The following is a 12,752-nucleotide window of genomic DNA, read 5'->3' on the forward strand; positions in this document are numbered from 1 at the left end:
CTTGCAAGAGGTGTCGCACTTATTGCCGATAATTACCGGCCATCTGATCTATCAAGTTTAACAGATCGTAATAAAGGATGATCACACCTTTTGTTATCCGTTTGAAATGACAAGTTGATGTCATTTTTGTCTATTTCTTTTTCAAGTTGATCGCTTGATAACTGGTAAATGTAATGAATGGGAAGTAAAATAAATGGTCCTGGTTGCGTTCTACAGGAGGTCGCTTGTCTCAGGTACATTATTGTTGAAATCACAAGGGAGGAATTTTAAGTGTGATCACTTAGGTCAGTAAGTCGCTTAACTCAGACAGTCGCAAGGACATGTCCTACTGTACCAGGCAAGTCCACTTAGTATACACCATTCTGTAATTTCTAAAGAATGAGTCTCAAGGGGGTATATTTAGTTGTTTTTTTTATTTTGCCGAAAAACCATGATTTTCAACTTACGCCCTTCTAATTTTGAGGAGTCCATGTGGCATCATCTAACCCTATTCTGAGTGGAAATATCTATTAAGCAATATTTTGTGAATAAAAAATCTGGAAAATAGGCAAATACTTTGCAGGCAGCACGAGGTTGAAAGGACAATGCTCTGAGACAATAACTTTTTGTCTTTGTGGTAGAGGAGGCCTGAAAGTAGCCAGGAAAGTATTACTAACGGCTTGTGGTCAAGATCATAGAAGAGGAAAATAATCTTTAGTCACATTCTAAAAATTAACCTTTATCATGGTGAACACAATTTATTCTGCCTTTGCGACCAATGCAGATGATGACCAGTCTGCACATATGTGCAGTTTGATTATGACCCACACTGTTTGCCATTCTGTCAGAATCTTTTTGCTATGCAACCCTTTTAACAGTTAATGGTACTGTCCACACTGAAAGATAGACAAGTTCATTGTAGAATTCAGCAGGGTAAGGACCACAGTGCAGAGTCCTGTTCTTTCAATACTACAGGAATATCCTTTGAACAGTTTTATTTTTTTCACAGGAATTAGCAAAAATTGCTTTAAACTGTGAAAAAGTGAAACACTGGTAATCACAACTTTATGAGCAAAAACAGTTTTTTTAATTTGTAAATTTATTTAGAGGTTACTGAAAATGAAAAGGCCTCCATGTAAAAATTAAAATTGCAAACAAGAGCAATTAAAGTAATAGGCCTCCGTCAGGTCGTTCAACAACAACAATTTTTTTCAGACAGTCAGATACCTGGAAATAAATGCTTCATTTCTTAAGAAGGCTTTACAACTTAATTACTGACAAACAATATGTTACAGAAACAAATGAGAATTTGCTGTCTTACTACTTTTTAAGATGATAATCGGAAACTGTTTTCAATGCTTCACTCAAGGTAAACTGTCCGGATTGAAAATATAATATATAATTATTCTGAAGTCATCATTCACTAATTTTTCTATTATCACTATTGGTTATAACAACGAACAAGAGGGCCATGATGTCCCTATATCAGCGTTCTCTCACCTGAGTTTAACTGCTTGCTTGAACAAATATCTTTGCTAAATTTTCAGAAACAAAACAAGAGCTGTCATTAATGGTGACAAATGCCCCCGAAGCACCTTGATCTTTGACCTGGTGACCCCAAAGTCAATAGGGGTCGTGTACTCAATAAGTACTATCAGTATGTAAAGTTTGAAGGTCCTGGTCGCAGTGATTTGTGGTGAAGTACCTTCATGCAAAAAGTTAACATTGGCCCCTGTGACCTTGACATTTGACATGGTGACCCCAAAGTCAAAAGGGGTTGAGAACTCAATAAGTTCAATCAGCATGTGAAGTTTGAAGGTCCTTGGTGCAGTGGTTTGCGAGTAAAGTGCCTTCATGCAAAAAGTTAACATTGGCCCCTGTGACCTTGACCTTTAACCTGGTGACCTCAAAGTCTGTAGGGGTTGTGTACTCAATAAGTACTATCAGCAAGTGAAGTTTGAAGGTCCTGGGTGCAGTGGTTCGCAAGTATAGTGCCTTCATGCAAAAAGTTAACATTGGCCCCTGTGACCTTGACCTTTGACCTGGTGACCCTTAAGTCAGTAGGGATGGTGTACTCAATAAGTTTGAAGATCCTGGGTGCAGTGGTTTCTGAGTAAAGTGTTTTCATGTAAAAAGTTAACGTTGTGACGAACGAACTAACAAATGAGTTCACATTGGCCCCTGTGACCTTGACCTTTGACCCGGAGACCCAAGGTCAGTAGGGGTCGTGTATTCAATAAGTACTATCAGCATGTGAAGTTTGAAGAACCTGGGTGCAGTGGTTCGCAAGTAAAGTGCCTTCATGCAAAAAGTTAACATTGTGACGAACAAACAAACGGATGGACAGTTGAAAACTAATATGCCTCCCTTCAGGGGCATAAAAAAAATAGCTGAGAGATCATGGTAAAGATTCTTCAAAATAAGTAATGAAATTTGTTAAAAATTTTTACAGGTGTTCCAAATCTCTTTGCTGTAGCTTCAAAAACAAGAAAGTAGATGAGTAGATCACGGTTAATAATATTTATTATAAGATAAGTATTGAAATCTGTATCAAAAGTTCTACATGTGGTCCAAATTTCCACGCTGCATCTTCAAAAACTAAACACTATTCAAGATGAGAATTGAAATCTGTATCAAACTTTATAGATGTGATCCAAATCATTTAACTGTAGCTTCAAAAACAAGAAAGTAGGTCAGTAGGTCACAATAAAAACAATATAAAGATGAAAATTGAAGTCTTTATCGTAAGTTATTGACGTGGTCCAATTTCTATGCTGTTAAGATCGGTGTGCAAAACTGTATACGTCATCCAAATTTCAAGGCTGTATCTTAAAAACAAAAATGTAGGTCATTAGGTCAAGGTCATGCTCAAGTGGCCCCTAGTTTTTTTGGCTTCATCAGGCAATTCTAATTCAACAGTCTAGGAAATATGATCAGATAATTTTTTTAAGTATATTTTCCTATATCACTCATATACAAGTCACCCCCGGGGCGGGGCCTCTTTTCACACTAGGGGCATAACTTGGTTAATCTTGTTACAGAACCACTAAGCATTGCTACATAGCAAATATCAAAGGCTAAGCCTTGAATTTTCGAGCAAAAAGATTTTTTTTTTTAAAAATTCCTAAATAAGTCTATGTAAAACTTGGTACCCCAAGGGCAGGGCCTCTTTTCACCCAAGGGGCATAATTTGTTCAGTTATGGTCGAGGACCACAAGGCAATGCAACATACCAAATACAATAATCTCGGCAGACGCCACTTTGCAATAATACATACCAAAGACAAGGAGATTTTTTCTTCTTATATAAGTCAATATAAACCATGAGACCTCCAACACGGGGCCATATTTGACCCTAGGGAAATAATTATTTGACCAACCTTTGTAGGAAACTACTATATGATGCTACATACCAAATATCAAAGCCCTAGGCCTTGTGGTTTTGGACAAAAAGATTTTTTAAGTTTTTCCTTTTGGTTGCCATGGCAACCAGCGTTCTGCTTGGAATTCAATTCTTTGAAAAAATTTGAAAGGGGACCACCCAAGAATCATTCCTGTAAAGTTTGGTGTAATTCTGCCCAGTGGTTTTCAAGAAGACGATTTTTTTAGGAACTGTTGACAGACACATGAGGCATGACGGACATTAAGCGGTTACAAAAGCTCACCATGAGCCTAACTTGGCTAAGGTGAGCTAAAAATGTCTTAACTGCCGTGACGTTCAGGGGTTTCATACCTTTTTTTCCTTGATTTAGGATTTTTAAAATACTTTACAAGTGCAAACTCATTTTATAATGTTCAAAATATAGACAAACTTTAATTTAACAAGAGGGCCAAGATGGCCATAGGTCGCTCACCTAAGAAACACACCATAACAGTGTAAAACATGTTTGACCTAGTGATTTCATGGAAACAAATATTCTGACATATTTTCATTAAGATTGGACCAAAAAATTGGTCTCTTGCGATAAAACAAGCATTTTCTTAGATATGACCTAGTTTTTGACCCTAGATGACCCATGTTCAAACTCGACCTAGATTTTATCAAGGCAATCATTCTGACCAAAATTCATGAAGATCATTTGAAAAATACAGCCTCTATCACATACACAAGTTTTTTCTTTGATTTGACCAAGTGACCTAGTTTTTGACCTCAGATGACCCATAGTCAAATACGACCTAGATTTCATTAAGGCAATCATCCTGACCAAATTTCATAAAAATCAATTGAAAAAAACAGTCTCTATCGCATACATAAGATTTTTCTTTAATTTGACCTAGTGACCTAGTTTTTGACCTCAGATAACCCATATTCAAACTCGACCTAAATTTCATCAAGGCAATCACTCTGACCAAATTTCATGAAGATCAATTGAAAACTACATCCTCTATTGCATACACAAGGTTTTTCTTCGATTTGACCTAGTGACCTAGTTTTTGACCCCAGATGACACGTTTTCGAACTCGGCCTAGATTTCATCAAGGTAATCATTCTGGCTAAATTTCATGAAGATCAGTTGAAAAATACAGCCTCTATCGCATACACAAGGTTTTCCCTTGATTTGACCTAGTGACCTAGTTTTTGACCTGAGATGACCCATTTTCGACCTCGGCCTAGATTTCATCAAGGTTATCATTCTGACTAAAATCCATGAAGATCAATTGAAAAATGCAGCCTCTATCGCATACACAAGATTTTTCTTTGATTTGACCTAGTGACAAAGTTTTTGACCTGAGATGACCCATTTTTGAACTCGGCCTAGATTTCATCAAGGCAATCATTCTGACCAATATTCATGAAGATTGATTGAAAAATACAGCCTCTATCGCATACACAAGGTTTTTCTTTGATTTGACCTAGTGACCTAGTTTTTGACCAGAGATGACCCAATTTCGAACTCGGCCTAGATTTCATCAAGGTTATCATTCTGACCAATATTCATGAAGAATAATTGAAAAATACAGCCTCTATCACATACACAAGGTTTTTCTTTGATTTGACCTAGTGACCTAGTTTTTGACCCGAGAGACCCATTTTAGAACTCGGCCTAGATTTCATCAAGGCAATCATTCTGACCAATATTCATGAAGATCAATTGAAAAATACAGCCTCTATCGCATACACAAGGTTTTTCTTTGATTTGACCTAGTAACCTAGTTTTTGACCCCAGATGACACATTTTCGAACTCGGCCTAGATTTCATCAAGGTTATCATTCTGACCAATATTCATGAAGATTGATTGAAAAATACAGCCTCTATCGCATACACAAGGTTTTTCTTTGATTTGACCTAGTGACCTAGTTTTTGACCCGAGATGACCCATTTTCGAACTCGGCCTAGATTTCATCAAGGTTATCATTCTGACCAATATTCATGAAGATTAATTGAAAAATACAGCCTCTATCGCATACACAAGCTAAATGTTGACAGACGACAGATGACGGACTATGGACGCCGGACATCGAGCGATCAGAAAAACTCACCTGAGCATTGAGCTAAAAACAGGTTCTCTTTAGCCAAATGTCGAGGTTAGTCCTTTAATTTACAGAATATTTATATATGTTACCTCCATATACCAAGCTTTGATCTTTTTTGAACACACTGTGCAGCTAATGAGTTCCTGTCGTTTTCTCCTATTCTCTTCTTTTTTTTGCTCTACATATTCTTCGAACTCTTTCAAGAATTGTGAATTGTTCACCTTAAACAGCTCTGGTTTGAGAGATTTAAATTCTTCTAACATAGCACGCTTTGATAGGTATGTCCCTGCTTCCATGCTAGGTAATGTTGCAAGGTTGACATCATTTGTATTCTTTTCTTCAATCTTAAATACTGGACTTATCTTCTTCAGCAGTTCCAACTGGTTATTTAACTCTTGTGTTGTGTTCATCTCAGAGCACTTTTCGTAACACTCACTAACATGTTCGATAAAATCATTTCTACAAAAACATTTCTTGCAGGCATCACAAATGAACTTTAGTTCTGGAACTGGCTTAATGCTAAAATCGTATAACCTGTACCTCATCCGTCTTTTTAATTCAATTTGGAAGAACTTTGAATCTGGGCTCCAATTGTCCCTCAAAAACCTCTTCAGAAACATAAATTCACACTGGAAGATGTTTGTTTTTTCCGGATGCTCAAGATGATCTATGTCTATGTGTCTCACTATTTCATTTCCACTGCATGTTTGCGAGCAAAATCTACACTGAATGTAAAATTTCTCTCTTTGAATCAATTCAAAACCATACCTAGTAAATACACTAAATGATTGTTGTGCAATCTGCGGTATTTGCAAATCAACATCATAAAATGTTCTGACTGGACCTTTAAAAGATGCTTTCAATGAATGATCTTTCTTACCACCAACACACAGTACTTCAGCCTTGTTCACATTCTTTTTGCCCACATTATGTTCATTAAAGTTGGCAGTAATAAGGGGATCTGTTTTGCTATATGTTTCAGTATCAATTATGTTATCAGGAAATTCTACTTCAAGCTCCTTAAAACCTTTGCTTGTGTTTTCATAAACTTGCAATAGGTCTCTGTCTTCGAAATAATTCTCATCAAAAAAAACTTGCAGTTCATTAAATTCTTGGTCACACCGAGAATCATTGGTACTTACTGTTTTAGAATAACCATGCTCGTTGAGAAAAGAGAACTTTTCTGAACTATCTAACTTATCTGACAGTATGTTTTCATCTTCTCCTGTGAGGACTTTGTCACAACGAATGTGATAAGAACACTGTCTAGTAATATCGGCTTCTTTCTGATAGCTGTTTTTAACTTCAGGTCCAAAACTGACTATAGGATCACATACACCTTCAGTTTTGTTAGCACAGTCTTGTTTAATATCTGCATGCTTGTTCATATATAAATCTTTATGGAAAGCATTATTCTCTTTCTTGTGATGTTTATTATTATCATCTGTGACAAGAAAATGTTTTACATTGTGTTTTGTAGTTTTGTCAAGAACTTTGTCAATAGTTTTGTTTTCTGTAATACTTAGCTTTCTATTTACTGTACTATCATCACTCCTCGCTATACCAACATGTATCTGTTTCTGTTTGGCAGAATTGTCTACATTCTTTGGCATTTCTTTCCCTACTTGTTTAGCACTAAATGTTGAAATACCACCTTCTGATACTTCTAAATTGTGTATAAAACTATTTATTTGTCTGGCATTGTAGACGACAACCTCTTGTGGCACAAATGTTCTTGAAATAGGCTTTGCAATGGTATTAATGGGTTTGCTAAGAGATTCTACATTTGCAGTCTTGTTTTCACCTTTATGTACTTCTGTACATCCATTTTTCTCCTGGTATTCAACACCTTTCTTTGGCAGTACCAAAGACTTCAATGGCGGTATTGCTGAAGAGTGTTTCTCTTTATATATATTTTTAGATGCAATATCCGTTGCATAAACTGTATGTTTCGTTGTCAGTGCTAAAATGTTCTCCAGTTCCTTTGAAGGACCATGTCTTTCTTTATTTTTCTCTGTACGTGTCTGATTCAGTAAATTTGCTGTATCTGGATTAAGCTCTTGTTGTTTGGCTAAGTCATCTTTAACAATATGTTTGTCTATTGAGTTTGCCACAGCTTTCTTCAGATTTCCTGTATGTCTTTCTGTACGCTTTGATAATTCATTTTTACCTGCGCCTTTATCCAAACACACATCTCTTGCTGGATATACAAGCAACAGACCATTTTGTAACAAATGTACACTGTAAATGTATCCAAAATGTTTGAAACCTCTGCTGAGATGAAAATGCAAGTCACACAGAGAGGAAAATGTTGTTGTGCATGCAACACACTGGATTTTTCTTTGACAGTGCATAATTATATTTAGTGTAGTCAATCTATATGGTATTAATTGTTATCTGTGGCAGGAATTAACCATTCCTGCCACATATCAGCCTGATGTGATCAGAATATTGAGTTTATCAACTGTCATAATTACACACTATATAGTACAGCAAATGTCTAAGACAACAGTTTTGTCTTATGGCATTATGGTCTTCTAATCTAATGTTAATCCAGAAGTGTCTTCCTTTCCAAAACCTCTGAAATATAGAAATAATACCGCTAGTAATTCTTTATCGAACTATTCTAATATGTTAGTTTCTTCTAAGGATTACAGTCAGAAATTGTTATGTCTGGTCACTAATTCATAATGATTAACTGTTGTCCAACGTTTGCTTTTATTTTATACAATTCCATGTCACTGTAAACTTTAAGATAAATTAGTTAACTCATCTCCCACAGAGAAGGCTCTTGATCTAAATCAAGTTTAATTCAAGTTAACAGCAAGTTCAATGACCATTTCCTAAAACTTAATTAACTTAATTAACAGTTTCAAAAAAACTATGTAACATACATGTATCTAGAAGTATATGTGAGCACCTAATCAATGACTTTTATAAGACTAATTATAAACAAGAGTTGCAAACCATCGTAAAAACAAGAGTGCAAGAATGTCACAATATATGCCCGTCACAGCAAATTTCTTTACTCTAGCACCTGTATTTGCAAATGGAATTTTAATTTTGTGGTTGTTTAGTAATCATTGTAAGTCATTTGTTTTTCTAAGTCCACAAAAAAACTCCTTACCAGGTAGAGATACATTAAAATACACCTGAAATTTGAAAGTAACATCTATGTTGTACCACAGAAAAGTGGTCTTGTTTTTTCCCTACGGTCAATTATAAAAAAGTTACAATATAAGTTATTTATAGTAACAACAAAGGGAAGTAATTCTAAAGAAGGGAACTGCGCATGACACTTCCTCTCATGATGGTGTATAATTGTGCCAAGTTACATCAAAATCCCTCCATGCATGAAGAAGAAATGCTTCGGACAAAGTCATTCTTGTATCTGACCTTTGGCCTCTAAGTGTGACCTTGACCTTTGACCTAGGGACCTGGTTCTTGCGCATGACACGCCGCCTCGTGGTGGTGAACATTTGTGCAAAGTTATATCAAAATCCCTCTAAGCATGAAGAAGAAATGCTCCGGACAAGGTTTTCATTCTTGTATCCGTTGACCTCTAAGTGTGACCTTGACCTTAGACCAAGGGACCTAGTTCTTGCGCATGACACTCCGCCTCGTGGTGGTGAACATTTATGCCAAGTTATATCAAAATCCCTCCATGCATGAAGAAGATATGCTCCGGACAAAGTTTTCTTTCTTGTATCCTTTGACCTCTAAGTGTGACCTTGACCTTAGACCTAGGGACCTGGTTCTTGCGCATAACACTCCGTCTCATGATGATGAACAATTGTGCCAACTTTCATCAAAATCCCTCCATGCATGAAGAAGATATGCTCCGGACAAAGTCATTCTTGAATTTGACCTTTGACCTCTAAGTGTGACCTTGACCTTAGACCTAGGGACCTGGTTTTTGCGCATGACACTCCGCCTCATGATGGTGAACAACTGTGCCAAGTTTCATCAAAATCCCTTCATGCATGTAGAAGATATGCTCCGGACAAAGTCTGTGGACGCCGCCCGCCCGCCAGGGGCTTCCCATAATACGTCCTGTTTTTTCAAACGGGCGTATAAAAAGTAGGAAAAAATTAGGAACAGACATTATAAGTAGAACTACTTGAACTATAATTTCATCAAATCAAATGGCAAATACTCACCTTTTCCTGTAATATATTTCTAATACATTTTTCTTCAAATCTGACATAAAATTAAACACACAACACCATTTGAAAATGAGTTATACACATAAGTTTCAAATGGGTACCACTGACTGCAATATTTTGCTCTCCACTGCAGCTGTCTCGTGATCAAGGTACTCTTCATTTGGAAACACAAATCTAGCACTAAAGAATTGTTATTTCTGGATTTTTTTTGTAAAATTAACATGATTAACACAACTTTCTAACCCAGCAGGCACATGACTTCATTTCAATATTGATATATGGTTGTATTTAAGTCATGACATAAAACAACATTGATCCAACCTTCATCAGTCAACTACGAGAAGTTGTCGAAAATTGACATTGTTTCAACATTGAAATATGGTTGATCTTCCAACATTGAAGTATTGTCGAAATCAAGACATTGATTCAACGTTGGAAAATCGTTGACATCTGACCAATGAAATATAAACTACGGTCTGGCTGATTTTTTTTTTTATTTTGAAACAAAAAAAAATTAAATCAAATGGCATCAACAAACAAGAGGGCCATGATGGCCGTGTACCGCTCACCTGAGTACCATTGCTCAAAATGATATGCATTTTAACAAGATTTGAACAAAGTTTGTAGAGGTCCACTAGGCAATGCTACATGTCAAATATTTAAGCTCTAGGCCTTCTGGTTTATTTTTAGAAAATTTTTGAAGATTTTCCTATGTAAAATCAAGTGACCCCTTGGGAGGAGTCAATTTTGACTCCGGGGGTCATGATCTGAACAAATTTTGTAGAGGTCCACTACACAATGCTACATGTCAAATATCTAAGCTCTAGACCTTCTGGTTTATTTTTAGAAATTTTTTGAAGATTTCCTATGTAAAATCAAGTTTAGTGACCCCTGGGGTGGGGTCATAATTTAAACAAATTTTGTAGAGTTCCACTAGGCAATGCTACATGTCAAATATCTAAGCTCTAGGCCTTCTGGTTTATTTTTAGAAAATTTTTGAAGATTTTCTATGTAAAATCAGGTGACCCCTGGGGCGGGGTCAATTTTGATCCGGAGGTCATGATTTTAACAAATTTTGTAGAGGTCCACTAGGCAATGCTACATGTCAAGTATCTAGCTCTAGGCCTTCTGGTTTATTTTTAGCAAATTTTTGAAGATTTTCCATGTAAAATCAAGTGACCCCTGGGGCGGGGTCAATTTTGACCCCAGGGTCATGATTTGAGCGACTTTAGTAGAGGTCCACTAGGCAATGCTACATGTCAAATATCTTAGCTCTAGGGCCTCTGGTTTTTGAGAAGTTTTTTAAACAGTTTCCTATGTAAAATAAGTGACCCCTGGGGCGGGATCAATTTTGACCCCGGGGTCATAATTTGAACAAATTTGGTAGAGGTCCACTAGACAATGCTTCACACGAAATATCTAAGCTCTAGGGCTTCTGGTTTTTGAGAAGAAGATTTTTAAAGTTTTTCCTTTCGGTTGCCATGGCAACCAGAGTTCTGCATGGAATTCAATTCTTTGAACAATTTTAAAGAAGACCATCCAAGGAACATCCCTGTGAAGTTTCATCAAAATTGGCCTGTTGGTTTAGGAGGAGATGTTGTTTAAAGGAAAGTGTGGATGGACGTCGGACGTACAACGGACGGATGGACGCCGGACGGTGAGCGATCACAATACCTCACCCTGAACACTCTGTGCTCAGGTGAGCTAAAAAGCTATAAAAGTGTCAGTAATATAAATCAATTTACTTCGCAAAAATGTACAATTTGTATCAGCTAATACTGCATAGGGCGTTTGCTGTGCTCAGGTCTTCTGTGTATGCTCAAAACAAATCCGCCATTTAAGGACCAATCTGAATCATCAAGGAACAAAGAAAACAGGAAGAGCAGAAAATATTAGAGCCATATTTCAAATTTAGAACAATGTCAGAGTTTCAACCATCATTATATCAACCATGTTTCACTGTTGAAATGTGGTTGAAATCCTGATGTTGTTTCAACATCGAAATTTCAACATCATTTCAACTTTCAAATCCAACTACATTTCAATGCTGTTTCAATATAGAAGTCTGATGTTGTTTCAACATTGTTGTGCCTGCTGGGAAAGTATGTTTTAAGAACTTTGTTAAAAACGCCTACATCTATAAGTCAATTACATTCATTAAATATAAAAACAAGATGCTGCATTCAATAAATGCTTGATGCGCCCAGTGGCATGCTTGTCGATACAAAGCAACCCAAGTAAGTCCAAAATGAGGTCAAGGTCAAACTGAGGTCAGGTGATGTTTGAAGATGAGGAATGGTCACAGGTTACATCTGCATTAGTATCAATTTATTCTAGTAAGGGGTATTGATGCTAGACGAAATGGTCCCATTTGGTCAACCAAGAGATGGCCCATATAAAGCAACTTAAGTCCAAAATGAGGTCAAGGTCAAACTGAGGTCAGGTGATGTTTGAAGATGCGGAATGGTCACAGGTTACATCAATTCATTCTTGCAAGCGGTATTTATGCTAGACGAAACGGTCCCATTTGGTTAACCAAAAGATGGCCAATATAAAGGAACCTAAGTCCAAAATGAGGTCATGGTCAAGGTAAAACTGAGGTCAGGTGATGTCTGAAGATGAGGAATGGTCACAGGTTACATCTACATTAGTATCAAGTCATTCTAGTAAGGGGTATTGATGCTAGACGAAACGGTCCCATTTGGTTAACCTCGTACGGACGGACGAAGGAATGGACAGACAGGTCGATAACTATATGCCTCCCACATCAGTAGATGCCGGAGGCATAAAAATGTTGACCCTGTGGCCAAAATACGACTAAAGGCGCTCTGTTTTCTACTCCTGTAGCGTCGATATCCGACTATATGCGCATTATCAAGACTCCCCGGGAAGGCGATTGACGAGTAGGCGCGGTACCAAGATCATGCTGATTAAATTTTGATTATCCTGATAAAAGCAAAATTATTTTGCATACCACCTATTATTTCTTAGATGTTATAATTATTAATTATGCTAATAATTAGTTTCCTTGTTAAAATAAATGTTTGTAAATATGCAGTAAAGGAAATAAAAAAGACGAACTCTGCTGTGTTTCATTCATACTGTATTTCAAAAGATTAAAATAATGTTGGC

At 36.8% G+C, this 12,752-nt stretch overlaps 1 protein-coding gene across 2 annotated transcripts in view; it reads right to left on the reverse strand.

Moving 5' to 3' along the window:
* Positions 1-12,752, reverse strand: part of LOC123554102 (uncharacterized) — a 62,725-nt gene that overhangs the window by 44,289 nt on the left and 5,684 nt on the right. For both annotated transcript variants that reach the window (XM_053548467.1, XM_053548466.1), the window contains exon 2: positions 5,544-8,034. In XM_053548467.1, coding sequence (XP_053404442.1) covers positions 5,544-7,808 — 2,265 coding nt within the window. In that variant the 5' untranslated portion in view covers positions 7,809-8,034. The remainder of the gene's footprint in view (positions 1-5,543; positions 8,035-12,752) is intronic.

This window comes from Mercenaria mercenaria, chromosome 7 (assembly GCF_021730395.1).
Source record: "Mercenaria mercenaria strain notata chromosome 7, MADL_Memer_1, whole genome shotgun sequence".
Lineage (NCBI taxonomy): Eukaryota > Metazoa > Mollusca > Bivalvia > Venerida > Veneridae > Mercenaria > Mercenaria mercenaria.